Here is a 17,320-nt window from a genome sequence, read left to right on the forward strand (position 1 = left end):
CTAAGTTCCACCCAAGAAAAAGAAGATATCAGTTTGTTGATCTTGATAAAAAAAGGATTTGAGGGAAAAAAATGGGGAGACACTGAAAGAAAAAGAAAAACCTTGGGATTATATTCCACCTCTGCAAATCTGCTTTGATGCTGTTCATCAGATTGGTGTAATTTAACCTTTAAAGTGAGGCTCAGTTATGGGACACCTGGACCCCCAGATAGTGTTTGCTCATCTTAGCAAGACAAAAAGGTAACATTCTCAGTTGCGCTCACCTTCCACGGGGTTAACCAGGAAACATTCACTGAAGTCCAAGTTCAATTTGTACCCAAAAAAAGGAGCCTACGGTGTTAAGAAATTTCATTAAGTCGTCTATGGAGGGGGCTGGATGCATAGCTCTTCCATGTAGAGGGATACCCAATGTTCCATCCCTCCCCGACTAAGCCCCCTCCATTTACTGGATGACCTCAGCACTATAGCGAGCGGCTCTACTGCCAGAACAAACAGGAGTGGAGACAATGGACAGCATCACCTCGTGCCCCTATTCAAAGGAAAATTAATTAGAGTTCAAGGCGTTCATGTGGACACTGGCAGTGGGGGCCTTATATGACAAACGAGTCCAAGAAATGGACCTCACGGTAGCATTGTGGTTAGCATCAATGCTTCACAGCTCCAGGGTCCCAGGTTCGATTCCCGGCTGGGTCACCGTCTGTGCGGAGTCTGCACGTCCTCCCCGTGTGTGCGTGGGTTTCCTCCGGGTGCTCCGGTTTCCTCCCACAGTCCAAAGATGTGCGGGTTAGGTGGATTGGCCATGCTAAATTGCCCGTAGTGTAAGGTTAAGGGGGGTGTTGTTGGGTTACGGGTATAGGGGGGTTACGTGGGTTTAAGTAGGGTGATCATTGCTCGGCACAACATCGAGGGCCGAAGGGCCTGTTCTGTGCTGTACTGTTCTATGTAAATAAATTTGTGGCCAAATCTGAACCTCCCAAGAATCTCAAATAAATACTCCGATTCCACTCTATCAAATGCCTTTTCAGCATCATGAGGTACTATCAACTCAGTTTCGGGCATGGAGGAGAGAAAGGGACAAAATTTAACGGTGTTTATTGCCTGAAATTCATGAAGCCCGTTTGATCCTCTGAAATTAAGTTTGGGAGGCAAGGCTCCAGCCGAAGCGGCAGCACATTAGGGAGCAGCTCGATGTCCACGTTCAGAAGCAAAATAGGATGGCATGAACCAACTGTTGCGTCTTTGTCCCTCTTAAGAATCACGGAAATAGAGGCTTGAGTGAGGGCTTGGGGCAATGACCCCCGGGAGAGGGAATCCTTTAATGTGTCCAAAATCAAAGGCACAAGCTGCTCTGAGAACCTCGTGTAGATATCAATTGGAAAGCCAGGACAGCCACCCAGCCACAAGGCGACTAGCCTTCCCCCTGTATTCATAAAAAGTGTCCTTTGAGCATCATAGTTGACTTGCTGCCCTGCTAAGTTGACAATAGTTCGAAGTGGGATTGCACAAAAAAAAATCAATATGCGAATATACTCGGTGGACATGTGAAAAAACAAAGTCTTTATTGCTTGGGCACAAGAAGCACCAAAGATCTACCCCCACCCCATCTGCGTCACGAAAGACGACAAAGCCTTGGCAATCCCCCATGGAGCAAGAGATTTTGGCTTGGAACGATACGATCTCGACACAATTCAAGTCCTCACCTAAAATAAACTGACGGGAGTCTAAATTGGGGAGAGGGGCCAGCAGGGAATCCATAAAATTCGTATCATTCCAGTTGGAGGTGTAAATGTTAACCATGACAACAGGGGAGTTCACCAGGGAGTCATAGATGATAACATATTGACCGTTGGTTGGCTATAATCTGAGGCGGAACAAAGGAATATTTAAAAGGTAAAGCAAAAAGATCCACCCAAGATGCCCAACAAATCAAGTCAAAAGACTGGACGAAGAAAAATCAACAGACACAGTCAGCAAGCAACCCCAACCCCATGCATCGCCATTGAATGTGACCAACCCAAGTACAAATAGGAGCGAGGCAAACTCCAACTTACCCTCATACTATAGCCTACGTTTAACAAACCCAAACAGGAATAAACGAGGACAAGCATGAAACCCCAACAATGTAACAATAGAACATGCCCATCAACAGAGCTGAAAACCCAATTACCACACATCCTACTTGTGTCTTTTAACAGAAGAGTCTGCCTCTCCTGACTCGTCAAAGAAAATAGTCTTTTCCCTCAAAAGTTACTCTGAGATGAGTTAGGTAGATCAACCCGAACTGGACTCCACTGTTAAAAAGGATGGCTTGGGGGCAGCACGGCGGCGCAGTGGTTAGCATTGCTGCCTCACGGCGTCGAGGTTCCAGGTTCGATTCCCGCTTTGGTTCACTGTCCGTGTGAAGTTTCATTCTCCCCGTGTTTGCGTGGGTTTCGCCCCCACAACCCAAAAATGTGGGGATTAATGGGTGTTTCTCTGGCTGGCAATCAGTAGCTAGTGGTGTCCCTCAGGGATCAGTGTGTGGTCCACAATTGTTCACAATTTACATAGATGATTTGGACCAAGTGCAATGTGTCCAAGTTTGCAGATGACACTAAGATGAGTGGTAAAGCAAAAAGTGTAGAGGATACTGGCAGTCTGCAGAGGGATTTGGATAGTTTGAGTGACTGGGCGAGGGTCTGGCAGATGGAATACAATGTTGACAAATGTGAGGTTATCCATTTTGGTAGGAATAACAGCAAAAGGGATTATTTAAATGATAAAACATGCTACTGTGCAGAGAGACCTGGGTGTGCTACTGCATGAGGCGCAAAATGTTGGTTCACAGGTGCAACAGGTGTTTAAGAAGGCAAATGGAGTTTTGTCCTTCATTGCTAGAGGGATGGAGTTTAAGACTAGGGAGGATATGCTGCAACTGTATACGGTGTTAGTGAGGCCACACCTGGAGTATTGTGTTCAGTTTGGCCTCCTTACCTGAGAAAGGACGTACTGGCGCTGGAGGGCATGCAGAGGAGATTCACAAGGTTAATCCCAAAGTTGAGGGCGGTTGGATTATGAGGAGAGGCTAAGTAGACTGGGACTGTACTCGTTGGAATTCAGAAGGCTGCTTAGAAGGTTTCGTCTTGGGGGCATAGCCTCAAAATAAGGGGAAGTAGATTTAGGATTGAGCTTAGGAGGAACTTTTTCAGCCAAAGGGTTGTGAATCTATGGAATTCCCTGCCCAGTGAAGCAGTTGAGGCTCCTTCATTAAATGTTTTCAAGATAGATAGTTTTTGAAGAATAAAGGAATAAAGGGTTATGGTGCTCGGGCAGGAAAGTGGAGCTGAGTTCACAAAAGATTAGCCATGATCTCATTGAATGGCGGAGCAGGCTCGAAGGGCTAGATGGCCTACTCCTGCTCCTAGTTATTATGTTCTTATGTGCAGGGTAGGTGGATTGATGACGCTAAATTGCCCCTTAATTGGAACAAATGAATTGGGTACTCTAAATTTATTTCAAAAAAGGATGGCCTTGATTACATTGAAAATGGCTCCTTTCTTTGCTAACTCCGCACCCATGTCCTGATAAAACCTGATTGACTGGCCTTCCCATTTAAAATCGCAGTGTTCCTATGGCCATCGCAAAACTCTCTCCTTTTCTTTAAAGCTGTGGAACCTCACTATCACAGCACACGGTGGGTCTTCAGGGTTAGGCTTCGGCCAAAACGTGCGATGGGCTCAGTCCAATTTTGGTGGGATGTAAATTGACCCTCACCCATCATTCTGCACAGAAGTGTTCCGTGGGCATTGGGCCCTCAATCCCCTCCTGCCACCCCACATCCGGATATTTTGCCTCCTGAACCTGTTTTCTAGGCCATTCAGCTTGGCTCTCAGCGACATATTCTTTTCGGTCACCAAAGACGGTTTGGATGACAGCAATTTGGTTGCTGTGGTCCGATAAGGCCACTTCCATATTTTTGGGTGCTGCTCCCTGGACTTCAACAGTCTGATTATTTTCCCCAGAGCCGCTCGAATAGCCAAAGCCTCTTCAATCGATTTTTTTAAAAAAGTCTTCCGACAAAATTCGGCGATGCTTTTCAAATTATTTCGCCATGGTATTAGAAAGAACCCCGGTCGTTAATGGAGTGGACAGAGAACCAGAAACTGACTCTGCCACTTTACTTGCCGTTGAGCTCTGAGAAGCCTCAGATTCCGTCAACGGGTTTCTCGCTCCCAGATTTCCTTTCCCTGATTTTTTGGGCGTTTCAGTCATAAAAGACCGCTATTCCTATAACTATATGGGTTTTCGAAGAATAAACAATCCGTGACACCAAGAAAAGCGGCATAAAGTACAGTGCTCCAGCAGGAGCCACTACATGTGCGCCTTCCCCCTGGAAATGATGATGGTGACTGCCACTAAGGAATTGTGTTGGTCACTGGGAGTTTGAATCCAGTGATCAGTATTTTGATGACTGATTCATTCAACTGTACAGTTTTAGATAGCTATTGCACTTCCACAGTGTGGCGGATGGATTGCCTTAACTGCAATCTGGAATCTTTCAATGTGGCAAATTGGTGGAAGATGAAGGAGTAAGGAAGCTCCACCCGTTTCAGATTTGAGGATGATAACACGCCAATGTCTTCCAAAAGGATAGCGCTCCCATGCAAGAAAGCTGGGATCAATCACCCCATCAGTATTGAAGTGGTCTCTAGCAAGATACGTCTATTGTTGAACAGATCTTTGATGAAAATGCACAGATTAAGCTAGACATGGAGAATGACAGGGTGAATGCGTTTGGGAAAAACATAGACATACATTTACTCGGGTCAGGCCATTACTGCCTTCAATTAAGAAAGCCAGATATTTCTCACCAAAAAAAAAATCAAGCAGTCTTGATGTCTTCTGGGGATAAAAGTTTGTTGGACAAGATGATGATTATTTGGAAATTACATAGACAATCTGCACACCCAGCACCGCAAACACTAAAAGCTCAGCTGCAGGATACTGAAGTGGTTGATAAGGAATACAAACACCTATTGAGCAGGTCGTGCTCCAACATGACATTGTGTTAAATATCAAAGGATACCACCAAATCCTTTCTGTGAGCCTGCCACTTGCCAGGGAATTCAATGGTGTAGAGGCAATGGACTTAGAAGCATGGGACAAGAATCAAGACTTTCTTTTTGTTACACTTTGTAGATATTGTGCCTGTCTATGGTAAACATGGACAGGACAAACGGACCATTGGAGAAATGGGTGGGTACCAGATTAGGAACGTCAACAAAACTCCTGGCTGATAAGACACGGTAATTTGCAGATGAGGAATGTCAGGACTCGTGAAAATTTAATTATAGGTATGCAAACTGCGGCTCCATTCAGTAATTGTTTGTGCAAGAGGAATCATGCAGTGAAAAACAACTTGCTGCATAAGATACTGTCTGAACAGCCAAATTGCAAATGACACTGGTGTGGGCAGCACATGCAAAATATTCTTTGCAAATAGTTGGGCAGCATAGCCTTGTACTGGTTAGTGGACAGAAGGAATCCAAAGTTGCCGTCAGTGCTCTCAGATGCTCCCCCTCTCTTGAACCAACAGTTCAGTTTTTCTCACCCATTTAAATGTCTTGCTTGCAGGCAGGAAAGCTTTAATCACGTTTGATTATTGTGACACCACATAAGACCATCAAGGTAGAATTTACTTCGGGAAATCTGGTTTATTATCATAGAGGGAATGGAAAGACCCAGGGCAAGTTCTAGGACGTGAAGGGAAAACTGCCATTATTCACCATGGGAATCAAATAATAAACACTCATTCTTCATGGGTCATTAGGATGAATTATGAATTTGTGAATACTAGCAATGTGCATTGCATACTCATATTTTATGGGGCGAAGCTAGATGGACAAGATATAATGGATCAGGAGTTAGCTATCGGTAGAAAAATGTATTGCGACAAACAGGAAGGGGCTATTTTGCCCAGAGGTCAGCTGCCCGGGTATCAGATCACCCAGATATCTGGATATGCAATAGTGGGGTGGGCAATAAAATCTACTGGAATATAAGAATTAACTGAATGTCCAGGGTGATGGGCAATCAGCGTAGGGAAAACTTGAGTACAAGAATGGAAAATAAGGAAGTGTAGCCAAAGTTTTAGTAACGGGTCAGGTAATCACTCCCGGGTGAGGAAACATTCACTTACAATGGATCGGGCCTCTGACAGGGTAAGCAGGAGTTCTGACAGTCGGAGCCCAGAAAGACATAATCAGGCAAATAAAGGGTCACAAATTAGGTGGCACAGTAGTTATAACTGCTGCCTCACAGCGCCAGTTACCCGAGTTTGATTCCGGCCTTTGGTGACTCTCTGTACGGAGTTTGCACACTCTCCCAGTGTCTGCGTGAGTTTCCTTTGGATGCTCCGGTTTCCTCCCACAGTCCAAAGATGTGTAGGTAAGGCGGATTGGCCATGCTAAATTGCCCTGTAGTATCCAAAGCTGTGCCGGTTAGGCGGGGTTAGAGGGATAGAGTGGGAGAGTGGGCCTAGGTAGGGTGTTCTTTCAGAGGGTCATTGGCTACCTTCTGCATTGCAGGGATTCTATGGAAGACAAGAGTAGTGTGGAGAATGTTAAACCATTACGACAAAGTAGCAGAAACAGGAGTGCCCATAGCCAAAGGGTTTTCTAACAGCTGACAAGTGAGGGAGTAAAGCTAAACAATTGGAGGGAGTTTGCTGTGTATTCAGAGATCCCAAATTGGGTTCAGCCAGTGTTATTGAAGACCTGGGTAGGGGGCTCTTTCGGAGGGTCGGTGCAGACATGATGGGCAGAATGGCCTCTTTCTGCACTGTGGGGATTCTATAACTACAAAACAGATATTAGGCAGAGAAAAAAGACTGGCTGCACAGAGCGAGAGTTCACCTAAGGGAATGGTTCCAAGGTGCCAAAACCAAGAAACATGAAAAAAACAGTAGAATAGTCTGAACATACTGCAAACTAGTGGAACTTCATGTAGAATGTGCTTTTTGTGTTCACTTGTTTCCTGTTTCATATAAAATGACACTTGGAAATTATGTTAAGAGTGTTTTTAATGCGTCAATATGTTGCATGTTTATGATGTTGGAGCACAGCAAATTGTGTTACCTTAAATATATTTACAAGCCTTAATTATAGATGAAGAAAATGGACTTACTCTGACCTACAAAAAACAGCATTCTGAATTTCCACAATATTTAATCAAAACATAAACCACGCAGAAATCCCCTAAGTGGAAACGCTTACCTTGTCGGGCAAGATTTTTTCCTTCTTCTTCAATATGCTTAATTTCTTGTGGCGTATACAGCCCCTGTGCTGCCAAGTAGTACCCATCTTTCATTCTCTTTTCCCCCAGTTTACCAAACACAGTCTGCCTCTGCTTCAAAAGAGAAGAAAACTGGAAAATCAGAGAAGTCTTGTGTCAAAAAACACAATATCGGACGGATTTAGAAAACCCTCTATTAGTTGAGTTACACTATTAGGTCAGAAGCAACACTTAATTTGTAGTACACACAAGCTTATTTAGTTGATTGTTTTGCTGAGGGGATAGTGCACCTCTCCTGCTAGCACTTACAACGTACAACATTTGGAATATCTAGAAATCGTAAATGATATTTAGAAATCGTAGATGCTAGTACCAGTACATGCTTGACATCCATTCTAGCAGAATATTTTTTCCCAGTGCGACACATGACCATAAATCTCGGAAGGTTTAAGCAGTGAGCAGAAAGGGTGTAGCAAGCTCCTGGTTAGAACCAAATCCCTTTGGGATGGGTCATAAGCACAAGCTCAGGAAACTGGTGGTAACTGAGAAGGAAAACAGGCAGGAGCTGATTATTCCAGGCCACACTCCCATATGCTCTAATTAATGAATGGCCTTGGCACAGGCACGGTTAAGTTGCTTTGTCCACTTTCTTGACTGAATGTTTCATAAGAAAGGTGGGAATAAAATAAAGATCACTTACCAGTTCTTCCTGCTGAGTACGTTTCACAAGTAGACGATCAGAGGCTCTGCGAGGAACAATTTCTGCATATTTCTTCTGTAACTGCTTATCCTGAGAACAGAAGAAAACTTAAGTGTGTAACAATTTATGATAACCGCAAGATTATTCCATTGTGTCACAAAATAGCAATTTCTCAGCAGGGAATTGGGGTGGGATCAGTATCTGATTTTGAAAAAAACATATACACACTTGCAAGTTAAATCCGGTTGACATTTGCCAGTATGAATTAGAATAGAAACCGCCAATGTAGACTGGCCATATTGCAATTACAAACCACCACTATTGGTGGCACTATACTGCCTAAGTACTGTATCCTCCAGCTTCTCAGTCTGTATGTTGAAATTCCTCTGCACCAAATCTATCACTTCAACCCTTCTGTTTGCCAATTTTTGCTGTCCAGGTATAAATACAAAATCAATGCATAACTAAAAGGAAGGACAGAACTATTGACATTAAAATGGGGATTGAATCGTATCTATGCAGCATATGCCTGCTATTCCCTACCGTTTAATTCCACTTTGACTGACTATTACTCTTTGGTCTCAACTCCATTTGTGCAGTGCCATGGCCAATTGACCATTAATAAAATTAAAAGTCTGTCTTCCATTAACTTAAAAAAAAGACTAAATTGAAATGAAATGAAATTGAAATGAATTTTTTTAAAGCACCAAATCCAAACTTGCAAGAAATTATCTAACTTTTTTTGAGTATAGAAAGGTAAGCCTAGCAGCTAATCAAGTTACATGGATTGAGTAAACTGATTAGGTCACCTAGATACTTCATGTGATTTGTCGATGTGTATGATGTATTTAATTTAAGGGACCACAAGCTAGCGTTAGGTTGGTCTTTGGCAGCTGGCAGCAAAGTCAAAAGGTGCACTTTTTTTAGGCACATTATCAGAAATGCTTTTTTTAAAAAAAAAGTTGTTCTTGCTGACTTGCCACTACCGCCCTGGGACCATCTCTCTCTAAATGAATTTCCTAACAGTAACAATGTCCTGTCTGAAACAGGACCAACTTCATAACTGACCTTCTGTATAATCAGATTGCTGATTTCGGGAATGAAGTTCTCAGTCAAAATTTTGTACAGCTTCCGCTCTTTTGAACATTGGCTTTCTCCAAAACCATCAGTTAGATGTTGCCATTCTTCCAAAGTGTGACAGACAAGAGACCAAGTACTCCATTCTTCTAGGTGCACCTTCACTGGAGAAACTAGTGCCAGAAATTAAACAAAAAGAGGGAGTTCGCATCAGCTGCAGTGATGGTTATGATGAAATGCTGCGATCATTAAACCTCCAGGAACAGAAACCACAGGACAAAACATATTCAAATTATGCTAATATTTATATAACCTTGTGTCCCACTACCTGAAGTGGTGTCACACAGATAAAAGCATTCAAACATAATGTATAAACTGAAAATTTAAAAAAATTAAATCAAAAGCTCTTGAACTTTACGTAAGCCATCAGAATTTATAGTAAAGGTAAGATTTAGTCCCTTGATATTTTATCCCTTTGAAAAACAACCTAAGGATGATCAAATTTGGCAGAACTAAATTGCTGTTAAAAGTGCCATTTCAGGCAGCACGGTGGCACAGTGGCATTGCTGCCTACGGCGCTGAGGTCCTGGGTTCGAATCCCGGCCCTGGGTCAGTCTGTGAGGAGTTTGCACATTCTCCCTGTGTTTGCGTGGGTTTCGCCCCCACAACCCAAAGATGTGCAGGTTAGGTGGATTGGCCACGTTAAATTGCCCCTTAATTGGAAAAAATAATTGGGTACTCTAAATTTATTTTTAAAAACTAAAAAAAAAAGTGCCATTTCATGTAACATTTCATATATCTCATACATGACCTGCATTCCAAAGCCAGAATGAAAACTTTATTTTCATTGAGCAAAAGGCTCCGAAACATTGAAAAAAAGGTGGCTTCCCCCTCCAACAAATGAATAGCTCTCACCCGTTTTTATTATTAGGACGTTTTTGATTGTTTTCAGAACAGGAAACTGTACAGGCTGCAAGGCAGTAAAAGGCTACAAAACTGGCACCCTGGTTTGCAGGACAGAATATGGAGAGGTTATTCAATTTAAACAAGGCATCCATTAAAGTCACATATTTTGCTGCTTTTACATGACTAATGCCAAGAATGGGCGGGTTGTCTTAAGTGAATCTGATCATATCTGCTTCTGTGTACTTAGTGGAAATAAAGCCACTCAATGATCCAAACCAACTCTCATCTAAATCCACCTCTGAAAAAAGTGCAGATTCAAAAGACACAAACCTGGTCCAGACCACAAGTGGTTTGCATTGTTAACACCCTGAGTATCTCTATTATAGTAGATATAGGGCAGTGAGTGTCAACTCCCATAAAAATAGCAGTGACACACAACAAAATCAATATAAAAACAATAGAGTGATAGGTACCACTGACAAGTGTTCAAGTCACTGTGACTAATAACTTGTAATTGGCCACAAATATGTAATAATTTCATTAACATGGTGGTACTTTAAGGTTGATAAAATTGTTCACTTATCTTTTGAAATCTTTTAAATTGAAATAACAAATTACTGTATTAATTTCTATGGAAGCGAGTGGGATGGTTGCCATTCCAGGTAGCGACAACTCATTCTAGGTATTTGGGGGTGCAGATGGCACTGGACTGCGCACAACTTCATAATCTAAATTTCACGAGCCAGATGGGGAGGGTGTAGGAGGACTTGGCGAGATGGGACAGTTGCTGGCAGGTTAGGTGCAGGCAGTAAAAATGAACATTCCAGTGTCTGCCGATCTTTTTGCCAAAGTCATTCTTTTGAGCGGTGGACAGGCTAGTCTCGTGGGTGGCACGGTACACAGTGGTTGGCACAGTTGCTTCACAGCTCCAGGGTCCCAGGTTTGATTCCCGGCTTGGGTCACTGTCTGTGCGGAGTCTGCACGTTTTCCCAGTGTCTGCGTGGGTTTCCTCCGGGTTCTACGGTTTCCTCCCACATTCCAGAGATGTGCAGGTTAGGTGGATTGGCCATGCTAAATTGCTCCTTAGTGGGGTTACTGGGTTACAGGGATAGGGTGGAGATGTGGGCTTTGGTAGGGTGATCTTTCCAAGGGCCGGTGCGGACTCGATGGGCCGAATGGCCTCCTTCTGCACTGTAAATTCTATGATCTATGATCGTCGTTTGTATGGGCAGGGAAGGTAGCCAGATAAAAAAGGCCGTACCCAAATGGGGTGGCAGTCAGGGAGCTTGGCCATTCCGAACCTTTTACACTAATAATGGGCAGCGAATGCGGAGAAGATGCAGAGCCGGAGTAAGAAGACGGAAGAATTGTGGGCGTGGATGGAGGCAGGCTTTTATAAAGAGTCAGGGTTGCGGGTGCTGGCAACGGCGTTGTTACCGTTAGCCCTGCGGATTTATTTGAGTAATCCTGTAATGTTAGCCACGCTGAAGATTTGGGGACAATTCCGACAGCATTTCAAGTTGAGGGCAGGTTCGAGGGTGATGCCAAGAGGCAATCATGGGTTCCAGGGAGGATGGAGGCAAGGTCCCTGGGATGGGAGGAGAGTGGGGTAAAAGAGATGAAGCATCTGTTTCTGGAGGGGTGGTTCGCATGTTTGGAGGAGCGGGGGTGAAGTAAGTGCTCCAGCGGGAGGAAGCTTCAGGTATGTGCAGGTGCGGAACTTCACTAGAAATGTCTTCCCAAACTTTCCTTTGGCACCATCCTCCTTGTTGTTGGAGTAGGTGCTGTCGGTGTGTGTGTGTGTGTTGGAAGGGGGGTGGAGGAAAGAGTGAGAGAAATTGGAGAAATATTGGGGGTTATTTTTCAGCACCATGTCTGAGGTTTTGGAACCGAGGCCCCTGGAGGCCATATTTGGGGTGTCATAGATACACAGGAGGCCATTCAGCCCATCGAGTCTGCACCAACCCCCTTAAGTCCTCACTTCCACCCTATTCCTATAACCCACTAACCCCTCCTAACCTTTTTGGACACTAAGGGCAATTTAGCATGGCCAATCCACCTCACCTCGCACATCTTTGGACTGTGGGAGGAAACCGGAGCACCCGAAGGAAACCCACGCAGATAGGGGGAGAACGTGCAGACTCCGTACAGTGACCCAGCAGGGAATCGAACCTGGCGCTGTGAAGCCACAGTGCTAGCCACGTGTGCTACCGTGTCAGACCTGCCGGAGCTACATGGGTACAGGGCAGACATATTAGCCTTCGCCTCTTTGATTGCTTGCAGTTGGGTGCTGTTCGGGTGGAGATCAGCTTATCTCCCTTGTGCCTAGGCGTGACTGGGGGATCTAATGGAGTTCCTGTATTTGGAGACGGTGAGATTTGCTGAGAGGGGAGGATGAGGGGCTCCACCAGAGTTGGGGTTTGTTTGTTTTACATTTTGGGGACCTGGTCACTGTCAAGGGGGTTTGTGCATTGTAAAAATGTTGAAAGCTTGAATAAAAATATTTTTCAAGTAAAAATATATATTTTTTAAAAAATGTATAAACCAATTTATCGTTCATGCCATCTGGCCCCTTTCCAAAAACAAATAAGTTGATCAAAGTATGGTCAAAATCAGTTAGCTTAAATCAACAATATTTTGTTCCTGTGAACAAGGATGGTCATCACTTAGCTTCAGTAGGTGCTCAATGCAAGTTTGTTGAAATTCAGCTGAAGAAAGTCACTGACGTGACAACGGATGGATAATCCTGCAAGAGTTTTCCCTCCTCAGAAAGTAGCTTACAAATGAAGAACTTTTGTGACATGACGCCTTAAATTTTACTTCTCCTTAACTACTTTCTCTCGAGGGTCAACAGTTATTGTACATTGTGTTTTGAGAAATGCTAATAGTATGAGTCCTTGATGAAGTTGCAGTATGACAAAACATTTAATGGTTTTGCTCCCAATTTTAACCTATATTTAATTCTCAATTTACTGAACGAATAGGTTCCATCAATCTGTCAGAAAGTTATACCAATACTTGCTGTACTCCATGCACTTACCATTATACCCTGCAGCATCATTTTCCTTCTCCACATTAGTTTCTTCATCGGAGGTTTCATCAAGAATTCCACTTCCCTTTTCAACTTTCTCAAGCTTACCACTGTTAAAAATAGGATAATCAAACATTCAAAATTTGTAACTACTTATAAAATGTATATTTTGGAGTATGGTAATGCCGACACAATTATTAAACCTATTAATGAAACACTTGCTATTTTACCTTTGATCTTCCCATGCCATGCACCAATCTCTTTGACAAAATTATGCAAAGTTGCATAAACCTGTCAATATTCCTTAGTCCCCCATTCTTGCCTGGGAAGGCAGGGAGAAGGGGAATATTACCCGTCTACGTGGGCAATTCTTTGACAAAATTAAATTAACAATCCATTACATGGAAAATAATGAGCCTGAAACTCATCCTACAGCGCACTGGTAATGTTATACTGACATATTCTGCAACCAAACAACGTGATATTTGAACAGTATAAAAATAATTCAGGCTAGATTTTCTATCATTAAATATGAATGAAAGAAAGCACAGGCTTATAATTGATGCCAAAGTAATTAAAGTAGGAGTAGCTAAACAAAGTCTTAAAAAGTCACCATGATGATTTTCCTTTCAATCAGCACTAGTCCTTTCAAGGTGTATTTCCACCTTAAATAACAACGGCACATCACAAAATGCACTTTGTTCTTTTAGAAATCCTGGCCTGTAATACATTATTGTTGCTATATTTCAAGGAAAGACTTGGGTGTATTACCCTACCTTGTTTTGGACAAGCTGTAACGAAGTTTCCACTTTTTCTTTTGTTTCTCATCTTTGCCCTTTGTTGTAATATTTTTATGGAAAACTTTGGAATTTTTCATTTTTCCTTCTGCCTTAAGTTTCTTTCCTTTCCTAGGAAACAAACGTTATGTTGACAAATTTGAAACACTTTGCATTTCATGATGCTTGTCTTATACAGTGAGTTTATTATGCTGTATTCATGTTTCAAGTTGTTACACATATACAAATGTAACACTCACATTTGGAGTACAAAACATTTCTGCACTGAAGTGATTGATATAGAGATAGGAGTAGGGTGTAACGGCTTAATTATGTCAACTTAACACCAATTCCAGACTCTGATTCCACATTTATAGCAGTTTTGAACATTAGGTCAATTATGTTGGCTACCTATACTGGTATTAAGCAGGGTAGAAAAGCATCCAATGCCTTCACCCAATGTTGCAATTTTTTTATTCTGACAGTTATGAGCTAAGCAGTAATTCCTTATACTGTTAATAGACTGATCTGCACCTGAGCATGTTAGAAACTACAACCGGATTCCGGTTGCGGCTATGACCAGCTAAGTCGCACGTTTGGCTGCTCCTGCTACAAAGGTGTTTTCGGGCCGATTGGAGGGCCCCAACGGCGCTGTAAGGACAAATCCCGGTGGGGGAAGGCTCCCTGAAGAGAACCAGACCAACTTTATGGTCGGTACCCGGAGTGGGGTGGTAAAGAAAGCAACAGCAGCTCCCAAAAAAAAGCGGGGGAAGAAGACCAAAATGGCGGCCGGTGGCGCACCCGAGGAATGGAGGAAATGGGCGGAGGAGCAGCAGGCCGCTCTCCTGCGCTTCTTTACGGAGCTGAAAATGGAGCTCTTGGAGTCAATGAATGCGACGACCACCAGGCTGATGGGAGCCCAGGCGACCCAAGAGGCGTCGATTCGGGAGCTGCAACAGGAGATGACTGTGAGGGAGGAGGAGGCCACGGTCCTCGTGGGAAAGGTAGAGGTGCACGAGGCACTCCACCTGAAATGTCAGAGCCGTTTTGAGGAGCTGGATACCCGAATGAGGCGGAAGAACCTGAGGATCTTGGGCCTGGCAGAAGGCCTGGAGGGGTCAGACCTCCCGGGATATGTAGCAGAAATGCTGAGCTCCCTGATGGGGGCAGGGGCCGTCCCTTCGCCCCTGGAGCTGGAAGAGGCCTACAGGGTCATGGCTAGGAGGCCAAGAGCAAATGAGCCCCCGAGGGCGGTGCTGGTGCGGTTCCAGCGACTCAGCGACCGTGAGAGAGTGCTGGAGTGGGCCAAGAGGGAAAGGATCAGCAAGTGGGAGAATTCGACGGTGAGGGTCTACCAGGACTGGAGTGCGGAGGTGGCAAAGCGGCGGGCCCGGTACAACCGGACGAAGGCGGTGCTACATGCAAAACGGATCAGGTTCGGAATGCTGCAGCCAGCGCGCTTGTGGGTCACCTACAGGAACCAACACCACTATTTTGAGTCCCCAGAGGAGGCGTGGGCCTTTGTACAGGAAGAGAAACTGGACTCGAATTAGACCCAGGGGATACTTGGCGGCCGTAGCCGCTCGGGTACTTTCTGCTGAATTCTTTGTTTGGATTTTGAACTCTTGCTGTGGTTTTTCTTCTGATGTTTTTTCCCCCTTTGCCAACTTCCCTTAGTTATTGTTATTGTGGTTATTCATGGTTATTTATGGTTATTTATGCTGTTTGGTAGAGGGCGACTGTTAAGTACATTGTTATTTGTTATTTATCTGTTATTTATAATGTTAAGTTGGGGAGGTGGGACGGGGGGGAGAGCAGATCGGGGATATGGGTTCCTAGGGGGGGTTCTTTTACAGGCATGGACGGGGACGGGGGTGGAACTGAAGATGGCGGGGTGGGGTGTGGCAGGGCGAAAGCGCGGGCTTTCCTCTGTTTTCCCGCGCGCGGGGCAGAGGAGGGGGGAGGGGAGGAGTGCGGGGCGTGGCTAGCAATGGCGACCTTTCCCGCGCTGGAGCGGGGCCAGGGAGGAGTGGCAAGGGGGGGGGAGGCCCCCCCCCCGAGCCGGGGGGAGTCGGAGTGTGGCAGGAGCAGCCGGGTCAGCGTGAACCAGCTGACTTACGGGAGTACGATGGAGGGTACATCGCGGCTAGGAGGGGTCCTAGCCTGGGGGTGGGGGGGGAGGGGGGTTAGGGAGGGATACCGGGTTGCTGCTGAAAAGACCAGAAACGGGAAGTGGAGGGCTGGAGAGGTGGGGGGAGGGGGACATCGCCATGGGGAGCGGGTCAGAAGGGAAGGGTCGACCCGGGGCGAGCAGGGAACAGGACATGGCTAATCGGCAGGGGAAGGGGGCGGGTCGTCCCGCGACCCGGCTGATCACTTGGAACGTGAGGGGGTTGAATGGGCCGGTCAAGAGATCAAGGGTATTCTCACACCTGAAGGGACTGAAGGCTGATGTAGCAATGTTACAGGAGACCCATCTGAAGGTAGTGGACCAGGTTCGCCTGAGAAGGGGGTGGGTGGGACAGGTGTTCCACTCTGGATTGGACGCAAAGAACCGGGGGGTGGCGATTCTGGTGGGAAAGAGGGTGTCGTTCGTGGCGGAGGAGGTGGTGGCGGATAAGGAGGGTAGGTATGTGATGGTGAAGGGTAAGCTGCAGGGGGAGAAAGTGGTGATGGTCAACGTATATGCCCCGAACTGGGATGACGCGGGTTTTATGAGGCGCCTATTGGGCCTCATTCCGGGACTGGAGGCAGGGGGCTTGATCATGGGGGGGGACTTTAACACAGTGCTGGACCCCGGGCTAGACAGATCGAGCTCAAGGACCAATAGGAGGCCGGCAGCGGCAGAAGTGCTGAGGGGGTACATGGAGCAGATGGGAGGAGTAGACCCATGGAGGTTTGGTAGGCCGAGGGCGAGGGGGTATTCCTTTTTCTCCCACGTCCATAGAGTGTACTCCAGAATCGATTTCTTCGTGTTGAGCAGGGGGCTGATCCCGAGGGTACGGGAAGCTGAGTACTCGGCCATTGCGATCTCTGATCATGCACCGCATTGGGTGGATGTGGAAATGGGAGAGGCGCGGGACCAGCGCCCGCTGTGGCGGCTGGATGTGGGGCTGTTAGCGGACGACGAGGTGTGTAAAAGGGTCCGGAAGAGCATTGAAAGCTATCTGGACTTGAATGACACGGGTGAGGTGCAGGTGGGGATGGTCTGGGAGGCCCTGAAGGCAGTGATCAGGGGAGAGCTGATCTCCATAAGGGCGCACAGAGAAAGAAAGGAGAGGCAGGAGAGGGAGAGGCTGGTGGGGGAGCTATTGGAAGTGGATAGGAGATATGCGGAGGCACCAGAGGAGGGGCTGCTGGGAGAACGGCGCAGCCTGCAGGTCAAGTTCGACCTGCTGACCACCAGGAAGGCAGAGACGCAGTGGAGAAGGGCACAGGGCGCGGTCTATGAGTATGGGGAAAAGGCGAGCAGGATGCTGGCACACCAGCTTCGCAAACGAGATGCGGCTAGGGAGATTGGGGGAGTGAAGGAGAGGGGCGGGAAGGTAGTGCAGAAGG

General features: G+C 45.7%; 1 protein-coding gene across 6 annotated transcripts in view; it reads right to left on the reverse strand.

Annotated features, from left to right (window-relative positions):
- LOC119971760 overlaps positions 1–17,320 on the reverse strand; it is a 131,127-nt gene that overhangs the window by 53,879 nt on the left and 59,928 nt on the right. For 4 of the 6 annotated variants that reach the window (XM_038807824.1, XM_038807821.1, XM_038807825.1 and 1 more), the window contains 5 exons: positions 13,763–13,894; positions 12,996–13,096; positions 9,041–9,222; positions 7,973–8,062; positions 7,254–7,404 (listed from right to left, as the gene is read on the reverse strand). In XM_038807824.1, the coding sequence (XP_038663752.1) occupies positions 7,254–7,404; positions 7,973–8,062; positions 9,041–9,222; positions 12,996–13,096; positions 13,763–13,894 (656 nt within the window). The remainder of the gene's footprint in view (positions 1–7,253; positions 7,405–7,972; positions 8,063–9,040; positions 9,223–12,995; positions 13,097–13,762; positions 13,895–17,320) is intronic. The other 2 variants (XM_038807823.1, XM_038807822.1) reach the window with 2 other exon arrangements.

Source organism: Scyliorhinus canicula, chromosome 9, assembly GCF_902713615.1.
Source record: "Scyliorhinus canicula chromosome 9, sScyCan1.1, whole genome shotgun sequence".
In the NCBI taxonomy this organism is placed as follows: domain Eukaryota; kingdom Metazoa; phylum Chordata; class Chondrichthyes; order Carcharhiniformes; family Scyliorhinidae; genus Scyliorhinus; species Scyliorhinus canicula.